This window comes from Salvelinus fontinalis, chromosome 14 (genome assembly GCF_029448725.1).
Source record: "Salvelinus fontinalis isolate EN_2023a chromosome 14, ASM2944872v1, whole genome shotgun sequence".
NCBI lineage: Eukaryota > Metazoa > Chordata > Actinopteri > Salmoniformes > Salmonidae > Salvelinus > Salvelinus fontinalis.
Genome location: NC_074678.1, coordinates 3,139,810 through 3,151,417, shown reverse-complemented (window position 1 = coordinate 3,151,417; position 11,608 = coordinate 3,139,810). Strand labels below are relative to the sequence as shown.

Sequence of the window (11,608 nt, the reverse complement as noted above, 5' to 3'; positions counted from 1 at the left end):
AAATCAGTCAATTTAAATTCATTCATTAGGCCCTAATCTATGGATTTCACATGACTTGGAATACAGATATGCATCTGATGGTCACAGATACCTAAAAAGGTAGGGGTGTGGATCAGAAAACCAGTCAGTATCTGGTGTGACCACCATTCGGCTCATGCAGCGAGACACATCTCCTTTGCATAGAGTTAATCAGGCTGTTGATTGTGGCCTGTGGAATGCTGTGCCACTCCTCTTCAATGGCTGTGTGAAGTTGCTGGATATTAGCAGGAACTGGAACACGCTGTCGTACGTGTCGATCCAGAGCATCCCAAACATGCTCAATGGATGACATGTCTGGTGAGAATGCAGGCCATGGAAGAACTGGTACATTTTCAGCTTCCAGGAATTGTGTACAGATCCTTGTGACATGGGGCAGTGCATTATAATGCTGAAACATGAGGTGATGGCGGTGGAGGAATGGCACGACAATGGGCCTCAGGATCTTGTCAATGTATCTCTGTGCATTTAAATTGCCATCGATAAAATGCAATTGTGTTTATTGTCCATAGCTTATGCCTGCCCATACCATAACCCCTCCGCCACCACGTTCCATGTGCATTTTGTTCACAACGTTGACATCAGCAAACCGCTCGCCCACACATGACACCACACACGTTGTCTGCCATCTGCCCGGTACAGTTGAAACCGGGATTCATTCGTGAAGAGCACACTTCTGCATCGTGCCAGTGGCCATCGAAGGTGAGCATTTTCAACACTGAAGTCGGTTACGATCTGCAGTCAGGGACAAGACCCTGGTGAGGACGACAAACACTCAGATAAGCTTACCTGAGATGGTTTCTTACAGTTTGTCATCAGCTGAAAATATGCAACAAAAACAACGATTTTACTGAGTTACAGTTCACATAAGGATATTAGTCAATTAAAATAAATGAATTAGGCCCTAATCTATGGATTTCACATGACTGGGCAGCCATGGGTGGGCCTGGGAGGGCATAGGCCCACCCACTTGGGAGCCAGGCTCACCCATTGGGGAGGCAGGCTCAGCCAATCAGAATGAGTTTTTCCCCACAAAAGGGCTCTACTACAGACAGGAATACTCCTCAGTTTCATCAGCTGTCCGGGTGGCTGGTCTAAGATCCCACAGGTGAAGAAGCCGGATGTGGAGGTCCTGGGCTTGCGTGGTTTACACTGGTCTGCGGTTGTGAGGCCGGTTTGACGTACTGTGAAATTCTCTAAAATGACTTTGGAGGTGGCTTATGATAGAGAAATTAACATTCAATTCTCTGGCAACAGCTCTGGTGGACATTCATGCAGTCAGCATGCCAATTGCCCACTCCCTCAACACTTGAGACATCTGTGACAATGTGTTGTATGACACAACTACACATTTTAGAGTGGTCTTTTATTGTTCCCAGCACAAGGTGCACCTGTGTAATGATCCTGCTGTTTAATCAGCTTCTTGATATGCCACACCTGTCAGGTGGATGGATTATCTTGGTAAAGGAGAAATGCTCACTAACAGGGATGTAAACAGATTTGTACATAGAATTTGAAAGAAATAAGCTCTTTATGCATATGGATTTTTTTGGGATCTTTTATTTCAGCTCATGAAACATTGGACCAACACTTATATTTTTGTTCAGTATACATCAGAATCAAGGTGAACCATTGTAACCTGGCTTACTTGGGTATTTAGTAGTAGCTTTGAAAAACGTGTTTTACCTATTAACTTGCAATTAGGGAACATACACTACAATCACCAAACGTATGTGGACACCCCTTCAAATTAGTGGATTTGGCTATTTCAGCCACACCCGTTGCTGACAGGTGTATAAAATTAAGCACACAGCCATGCAATCTCCATAGACAAACATTGGCAATAGAATGACCTTACTGAAGAGCTCAGGGACTTTCAACGTGGCACCGTCAAAGGATGCCACCTTTCCAACAAGTCAGTTAATCAAATGTCTTCCCTGGTCAACTGTAAGTTATGTTATTGTATAGTGGAAATTTCTAGGAGCAACAACGTCTCAGCAGCGAAGTGGTAGACCACGCAAGCTCACAGAACGGGACTGCCGAGTGCTGAAGCGGGAAAAAATTGTCCGAGTTCCAAACTGCCTCTGGAAGCAACCTCAGCACAAGAACTGTTTGTTCGGGAGCTTCATCAAATGGATTTCCATGGCCGAGCAAGCCTAAGATCAACATACGCAATGCCAAGCGTTGGCTGAAGTGGTGTAAAGCTCGCCGCCATTGGACTCCGGAGCCTTGGAAACGTGTTCTCTGGTGTGATGATTCACGCTTCACCATCTGGCAGTCTGATGGACAAATCTGGGTTTGGTGGATGTCAGGAGAACGCTACCTGCCCCAATACATAGAGCCAACTGTAAAGTTTGGTGGAGGAGTAATAATAGTCTGGGGCCTGTTTTTCCATGGTTCTGGCTCCTTAGTTCCAGAAGGGAAATCTTAATGCATACAATGACATTCTAGACAATTCTGTGCTTCCAACTTTGTGGCAACCGTTTGGGGAAGGCCCTTTCATGTTACAGCATAACAATGCACCCGGGCACATAGAGAAATGGTTTGTCGAGATCGGTGTGGAAGAACTTGACTGGCCTGCACAGAGCCCTGACCTCAACCCCATCGAACACCTTTGGGATGAATTGGAACGGCGACTACGAGCCAGGCCTAATCGCCCAACATCAGTGCCCGACCTCACTAATGCTCGTGGCTGAATGGAAGCAAATCCCCACAGCAATGTTCAAAAATCTAATGGAAAGCCTTCCCAGAAGAGTGGAGGCTTTTATAGCAGCAAAGGGGGGAGGGGGGTTAATTAATGCCCATGATTTTGGAATGAGTTGTTCAACGAGCAAGTGTCCACATACATTTGGGTCATGTAGTGTATATATAATTCAGTAGAGGTTCCCAAACTGGGGTCTGTGGTCCCTTCAGGGTCCATGGAGGAAGTCCAGGTGTTCTATTTTTTTTTTTACATGTCTCAGTATTCCTCTTGGTCGGGAACGTCAAGTGACTGAACTACTAACTATAAATCAGTACAACAGTAGACGTACATCATAAAACAATCTAATGCCTCCGGTCCGGTGGTGGTACTTTACCATCAACTCCAATATACCCCACTTATTGCCATCCACTTTCAGATACCGGTTCTTTATTGCCCCATAAAACACGACAGCTGTCTATAATAGGAAACGCATCTTGCTGAGCCTCGAGTTAGGACTTGAACCTGTTGATATGCTGAGAGAGTGTGTCTGTGTGCCAAGCTCTCATTGATCAAACACACTGTTGTAGCCAATCACAGTAGCAGAGTGATCCATTTAGTTAAACTACTGGACGAGACACACATTAGACATGTCCACACACTCACAACAAAACAACAGGTGTCCTTTTATACCTTATAAACAGTGGATAATATGCTTGAGCTAAATTATTAATTCCAAGAATATAAATCAGCACATACAATAGTATTTTTTTTTAATATTCACCAAAGTAGGACATGGGGAAAAAACAAGCCTTATTTTTTGTTGTTTTTATGTTTCACATGTAACTTTTTTGTTTTATGTTTATGCGGAACTCTGGATTACAGTGACACGTGTTTATGTCTGAGTGGACTACTCTGGTTAAATCATGTCTGAGTGGACTACTCTGGTTAAATCATGTCTGAGTGGACTACTCTGGTTAAATCATGTCTGAGTGGACTACTACTCTGGTTAAATCATGTCTGAGTGGACTACTCTGGTTAAATCATGTCTGAGTGGACTACTCTGGTTAAATCATGTCTGAGTGGACTACTACTCTGGTTAAATCATGTCTGAGTGGACTACTCTGGTTAAATCATATCTGAGTGGACTACTAATCTGGTTAAATCATGTCTGAGTGGACTACTCTGGTTAAATCATGTCTGAGTGGACTACTCTGGTTAAATCATGTCTGAGTGGACTACTACTCTGGTTAAATCATGTCTGAGTGGACTACTACTCTGGTTAAATCATGTCTGAGTGGACTACTCTGGTTAAATCATGTCTGAGTGGACTACTCTGGTTAAATCATGTCTGAGTGGACTACTCTGGTTAAATCATGTCTGAGTGGACTACTACTCTGGTTAAATCATGTCTGAGTGGACTACTCTGGTTAAATCATGTCTGAGTGGACTACTACTCTGGTTAAATCATATCTGAGTGGACTACTAATCTGGTTAAATCATGTCTGAGTGGACTACTCTGGTTAAATCATATCTGAGTGGACTACTCTGGTTAAATCATGTCTGAGTGGACTACTCTGGTTAAATCATGTCTGAGTGGACTACTCTGGTTAAATCATATCTGAGTGGACTACTCTGGTTAAATCATGTCTGAGTGGACTACTCTGGTTAAATCAAATGAGAAACAGGACACCATTAACTTAAGAGTTTCACTAAAGAGGTAGAGAGAATAACACACACAGTGTTGGAGTAGTGAACTACAAGTATTTAAACTTGTAATTTAACTCAATTTTACAGTAGTTTGGTTGCACTAAATTCAAATCTAGGTTGTGTTTTCAGTAGTTAATATATATATATTTTTTTACCATGTAGCGGTGTAGCTAACTACTCTACACACACATTTCTTTACAAAAATAAAATATGGATGAAGTAGGCAAGAAGTTCCTTTATTTTTCAGCATCAGGACTGCCCAATTATCACCTGAAACAGTTTGTATGTTTAATATATTACACATTCTGTTAACATCTGACTCCAGATGGTTCTGTTCTTGCAGTCGATTACAACTCAGATTTCGAAAGGATCATTTTTCACTAAGAAAAGATTGGGAAAGGACGTAGTTAACTAGTTTTTCTAAGTAATTAAGTAAACTATATTTTTCTTAAGTGTAGCTTAACTTCTTCCAGTGTGAAGTAAATGATATGTTCAGAGTAGCTTCCCCAACACACAGAGAGAGAGAGAGAGACATCTAGAAGGAAGAGACCCACAGCACTATGATGTATGAGAAAGGATTTATAGACAGGCCTCTATGACAAATTGAATGAATCAGGAAAGGGATTATTTACAAACTCGAATCCAAAAAGTGAGATAGAAAGCAGTGGTGAGGTGGTGAAGAACAAGAACAAGTCTTATAGAAAACAATCATCTTTGTGGAAGCAGGAGAGGGAGGGAGGATTCCGGCACGGCGCCCTCCGGAGGACAGTTAAAGGCTTTACGCTTCGGAGCGCATTGTTAGATCTTTCCCCCTTCAGATACGAACAACGGCCATGTCCACACACACACTCGAGGACTGTCTACTCCAGTGTGTGTCTGTCTGAACGATCCCCTTGCGGAGCTTGAAGATATGACGTCACAATCCTCGGTGAACACAGACCCTTCCTTTCCCCCCCTCGTTTGTTATTTAATAAAGGACTACTGCTTTTAAAAACCATGCACATCATCACATGAAAAAAGGAAACTGGCAGGGAAGTGGACATGGAGAGGGGGAGAGGAGAACCAGGGAAGTGGACATGGAGAGGGGGAGAGGAGAACCAGGGAAGTGGACATGGAGAGGGGGAAGAGGAGAACCAGGGAAGTGGACATGGAGAGGGGGAAGAGGAGAACCAGGGAAGTGGACATGGAGAGGGGGAGAGGAGAACCAGGGAAGTGGACATGGAGAGGGGGAAGAGGAGAACCAGGGAAGTGGACATGGAGAGGGGGAAGAGGAGAACCAGGGAAGTGGACATGGAGAGGGGGGAGAGGAGAACCAGGGAAGTGGACATGGAGAGGGGGGAGAGGAGAACCAGGGAAGTGGACATGGAGAGGGGGGAGAGGAGAACCAGGGAAGTGGACATGGAGAGGGGGGAGAGGAGAACCAGGGAAGTGGACATGGAGAGGGGGAGAGGAGAACCAGGGAAGTGGACATGGAGAGGGGGGAGAGGAGAACCAGGGAAGTGGACATGGAGAGGGGGGAGAGGAGAACCAGGGAAGTGGACATGGAGAGGGGAGAACCAGGGAAGTGGACATGGAGAGGGGGAAGAGGAGAACCAGGGAAGTGGACATGGAGAGGGGAAGAGGAGAACCAGGGAAGTGGACATGGAGAGGGGGAGAGGAGAACCAGGGAAGTGGACATGGAGAGGGGGAGAGGAGAACCAGGGAAGTGGACATGGAGAGGGGGGAGAGGAGAACCAGGGAAGTGGACATGGAGAGGGGAGAACCAGGGAAGTGGACATGGAGAGGGGGAAGAGGAGAACCAGGGAAGTGGACATGGAGAGGGGGAGAGGAGAACCAGGGAAGTGGACATAGAGAGGGGGAGAGGAGAACCAGGGAAGTGGACATGGAGAGGGGGAGAGGAGAACCAGGGAAGTGGACATGGAGAGGGGAGAACCAGGGAAGTGGACATGGAGAGGGGGGAGAGGAGAACCAGGGAAGTGGACATGGAGAGGGGGAGAGGAGAACCAGGGAAGTGGACATGGAGAGGGGGAAGAGGAGAACCAGGGAAGTGGACATGGAGAGGGGAGAGGAGAACCAGGGAAGTGGACATGGAGAGGGGGAAGAGGAGAACCAGGGAAGTGGACATGGAGAGAGGGAGAGGAGAACCAGGGAAGTGGACATGGAGAGGGGGAGAGGAGAACCAGGGAAGTGGACATGGAGAGGGGGAGAGGAGAACCAGCGAAGTGGACATGGAGAGGGGGAAGAGGAGAACCAGGGAAGTGGACATGGAGAGGGGGAGAGGAGAACCAGGGAAGTGGACATGGAGAGGGGGAGAGGAGAACCAGGGAAGTGGACATGGAGAGGGGGAGAGGAGAACCAGGGAAGTGGACATGGAGAGGGGGAGCGGAGAACCAGGGAAGTGGACATGGAGAGGGGGAGAGGAGAACCAGGGAAGTGGACATGGAGAGGGGGAAGAGGAGAACCAGGGAAGTGGACATGGAGAGGGGGAGAGGAGAACCAGCGGCCACCATGTCGGTTACTTTACATTTCCACTGCTTCACCAACACAGTTCACACTCCAGCCAGTCAGCGGAGTTCAGAGTTAGGGGGTGTACGTGTGTCCCAACCCTAACCATAACCCCATTCTCTGGCCTTACAGAGGGACCTGACTCAGGACCACAGGTCTCCTCTGCTCTACTGAATGCATAAGAAACTAACTGAAACCGATAGGTGTTGGTGAAAGTAAAGGAAAATATATTTATATATATATATATATATTCATATTTATACGTTCAACATGGCAAAGAAAATAATTCCCCATAGCTGTATGAGTTTTAAAGTAAAGCTCAATATAGACTTTTTATTATAACAAAATAGGCAGTAGACTGAGGGTTAAATATACGTTAAAATCTCAGTGTACAATAAATTCTTTCGGTTTTTGCTTCCTTCCTACTACTACTAATACACCTGGAGTCAGTTTAAAAAACAGACTTTCATTTACTCTATTCCTGTTCAGGAAATGAACCACCCAAAATCTTATTGACAAAGAACAGAATCAAATCAACAGGGATCGTAAAGTCAGTGAAGGCGGCTATGATAAGAAACAGCCTCGTGTGCCAGAGTGAAGTCCACTCATCACTCTCTAACCTCAGGTCCCTCTGTGCAGTTTGAATAGTATGGCTGTCATGTGAGCAGAGACAAAGGACAACTAAAGAACAACAAAAACATGACGAGGGAAAACATGATGAGGGAATGATCAGAACACTCTGAAACATGCTCTTTTTAAAGCTATAACGTGCAATGTTTAGCCTCATGTCATCTCCTTTACTAACCCACACATTAATGCATTCCCTTTCAATAATATGAAGAAAAAAAAAAAAGTACAAGAAATGATTTATTATTTGTATATATATGCATCTAAATCATGTTCCTTAAACATTAAGGACTTGTACCATAAAAATCTCCCCATAAGATGCTGGTCGCCAAAGCCCGTACCTCCTTAGCAGGAAAAACATCCAGAGACAAGGACAGCCCAAGAAAACACCAGAGAGAGAGAGAGAGTGTGTGTGTGTGATAAAGAAAACATTAAAGAATTTTGTGTGTGTTATAAAGAAAACATTAAAGAATTGTGTGTGTGTGTGTGTGTGTGTGGGTCTATGCGTGATCAGATCCCCAGACACTAATGTAACAACCAGCCAGTGTGACAGAGGGGAGCAGGACGGCAGCGGGGGAGGGGGTATAAGTGAAGGGGGGGTCCTATGCTCAGGGCATAAAATTAGACCTAAAATCAAAGAAGAAAATGAGGACGGCATCAAAAAAAAAGGTCATCTCTTCTGTCCTCCTTCACAACTTGTCCTTGGCAGGCACCCAGATGAAGGGTCCTGACTGCTCCTCGATGATCCTCTTCACCGTGTTATAAATCTCCTCCAGAGAGTCCCCCTGGACTATAGCTGCAACGACACACAGAGCCGACACACATTAGACACAACATGTAAAACATACTAAATATATTTATAGTATAGCTGGGACAGGCTTTCCCGTATTTTGCCCATTAGTTCATTCAGGGAACTGAGACATCAACTACTTGATGCTGAAGAGGTTGAGACTGCAGTGGTGAGGGGGGGCTGGACTCACCAGTGAAGTGCTCAGTGAACTCCTGCTCCAGCTTCATGGCTCGGTCAAAGGTCTTCCTCCCCTGGTCCTCTGTTAGCCTCTTATTCATCTCCCTAGAGAGAGAGATACAGAGAGAAAGAGAGAGTGTGTGAGAGAGAGAGAGAGAGACAGAGGAGATAGGGGGAGAGAGAAAGAGAGAGACAGAGAGAGCGAGGGCGAGAAGGGGAGAGAGGCGAGCGAGAGAAAGAAAGAGTGAGAGAGAGGGAGAGAGGCGAGAGAGGGGGAGAGAAAGAACGAGAGATGGAGGAGAGAGAGAGGGCGAGAAGGAGAGAGAGACAGGAAGAGGTGAGAGAGAAAGAGAGAGAGAGAGGATGACTAAGATGTTGCCCTATATACAATGTCTTTGGAAAGTATTCAGACCCCTTGACTTTTTTTCCACATGTTGTTACATTACAGCTTTATTCTAAAATGGATTAAATGAATACAAATATTTATCAATCTACACACAATACCCCATTATGACAAAGTGGAAACAGGTTTTTTGAAATGTTTGCAAATGTATTAAATATAAAAAACAGAAATACCGTATTTACATAAGTATTCAAACCCTTTGCTATGAGACTCGAAATTGATCTCAGGTGCATCCTGTTTCCATTGAACATCCTTGAGATGTTTCTACAAAGTGATTGGAGTCCACCTGTGGTAAATTCAATTGATTGGACATGATTTGGAAAGGCACACACTTGTCTATATAAGGTCCTACAGTTGACAGTGCATGTCAGAGCAAAAACCAAGCCATGAGGTCAAAGGAATTGTCCGTAGAGCACCGAGATAGGTTTGTGTTGAGGCACAGATCTGGGGAAGGGTACCAAAACATTTCTGCAGCATTGAACGTCCCTAAAAACACAGTGGCCTCCATCATTCTTAAATGGAAAAGGTTTGGAATAAGCACCAAGACTCTTCCTAAAGCTGGCCGCCTGGCTAAACTGAGCAATCGGGGGAGAAGGGTCTTGGTCAGGGAGGTGACCATGAACCCGATGGTCACTCTGACAGAGCTCCAGAGTTCCTCTGTGGAGATGGGAGAACCTTCAAGAAGTACAACCATCTCTGCAGCACTACACCAATCAGGCCTTTATGGTAGTGGCCAGACAGAAGCCACTCCTCAGTGTAAGGCACATGACAGCCCGCTTGGAGTTTGCCAAAAGGCACCTAAGGTGCCATGAGAAACAAGATTCTCTGGTCTGATGAAACCCAGATGGAACTCTTTGGCCTGAATTCCAAGCGTCATGTCTGAAGGAAACCTGGCACTATCCCTAAGGTGATGCATGGTGGTGGCAGCCTCATGTGGTGGGGATTTTTCTCAGCGGCAAGGACTTGGAAACTAGTCAGGATCGAGGCAAAGATGAACGGAGCAAAGTACAGAGAGATCCTTGATGAAAACCTGCTCCAGAGCACTCAGGACCTCAGACTGGGGCGAAGGTTCACTTTCCAACAGGACAACGACCCTAAGCACACAGCCAAGATTACGCACGAGTGTCTTCGGGACAAGTCTCTGAATGTTCTTGAGTGGCCCAGCCAGAGACCGAACTTGAACCCCATCTAACAGATCTGGAAATAGCTTTGCAGCAACAGTCCCCACCCAACCTGACAAAGTTTGAGAGGATCTGCAGATAAGAATGGGAGAAACTCCCCAAATACAGGTGTGCCAAGCTTGTAACGTCATACCCAAAAAGACTCAAGGCTGTAATCGCTGCCAAAGGTGCTTCAACAAAGCACTGGGTGAAGGGTCTGAATAATTATGTAAATGTCATATTTCAGTGTTTTATTTTTTATAAATTATCAAAAATGTCTTAAAACTTGTTTTTGCTTTGTCATTATGGTTATTGTGTGTAGATTAATGAGGGAAAAAACCAAATACATTTTATAATAAGGCTGTAACGTAATAAAATGTGGAAAAAGTCAAGGGGTCTGAATACTTTCCGAAGGCACTGTATATCTCTTAATACCCACCATCCCCTAGGGCAGAGGACTTTGGCCTCTTAATTCCCACCATCCCCTAGGGCAGAAAACTTTGGCCTCTTAATACCCACCATCCCCTAGGGCAGAAGACGTTGGCCTCTTAATACCCATCATCCCCTAGGGCAGAGGACGTTGGCCTCTTAATACCCATCATCCCCTAGGGCAGAAGACTTTGGCCTCTTAATACCCACCATCCCCTAGGGCAGAAGACTTTGGCCTCTTAATACCCATCATCCCCTAGGGCAGACGACATTGGCCTCTTAATACCCATCATCCCCTAGGGCAGAGGACGTTGGCCTCTTAATACCCATCATCCCCTAGGGCAGAGGACGTTGGCCTCTTAATACCCATCATCCCCTAGGGCAGAGGACGTTGGCCTCTTAATACCCATCATCCCCTAGGGCAGAGGACGTTGGCCTCTTAATACCCATCATCCCCTAGGGCAGAGGACGTTGGCCTCTTAATACCCATCATCCCCTAGGGCAGAGGACGTTGGCCTCTTAATATGAAAATGAAATGTTGAATCAAAATAACTTACAGGATATTCTCCACAGACTTGGGCTTGATGAAAATAGCGATGGGGTAGAGCATGGTCGATTGCAATCGCTTGATGGCGTTGCCTGAAACATCCAGGATGCAATGCTTCCCCTGGACATAAGAAAGAGAGAGTTAAGACATGTCATCACAACATAGCCGTATGCTGACTCTTCCTCCTCGTCTCCTCATCCTCCTCTTTTCCTCCTCTTCCTCTCCGTTCACCTTCTCAGCGACCTCCCGTACAGACTGGACACTGGTTCCATACAGGTGGTTGTTGTACTGGCCCGCCTCAATGAACTTGTGGTCCTGGATGTCTTTCTCCATCTGCTCCCTGGACACCACAAAATGGTAGTCTCTGGCATCCACTTCGTAATCCCGCTTCGGTCTGGTCGTGTCTGAATAACCGGACAAAGACAATGAAGATGTATTTACATTTGTTTTAATATATTTAATTACCGACGGCCCTGATGAACTGGTTATCACACATCTAGGTACAAGACGAGAACGGTCAACATAAAAACATAAAATTGTGTAT

General features: G+C 45.6%; 1 protein-coding gene across 16 annotated transcripts in view; it reads right to left on the bottom strand.

Moving 5' to 3' along the window:
* Positions 1-4,987: 4,987 nt before the first annotated feature.
* Positions 4,988-11,608, bottom strand: part of LOC129869391 (disks large homolog 1-like) — a 282,157-nt gene continuing 275,536 nt past the window's right edge. For all 16 annotated transcript variants that reach the window (XM_055943757.1, XM_055943763.1, XM_055943760.1 and 13 more), the window contains 4 exons: positions 11,296-11,468; positions 11,075-11,184; positions 8,539-8,630; positions 4,988-8,354 (listed from right to left, as the gene is read on the bottom strand). In XM_055943757.1, coding sequence (XP_055799732.1) covers positions 8,248-8,354; positions 8,539-8,630; positions 11,075-11,184; positions 11,296-11,468 — 482 coding nt within the window. In that variant the 3' untranslated portion in view covers positions 4,988-8,247. The remainder of the gene's footprint in view (positions 8,355-8,538; positions 8,631-11,074; positions 11,185-11,295; positions 11,469-11,608) is intronic.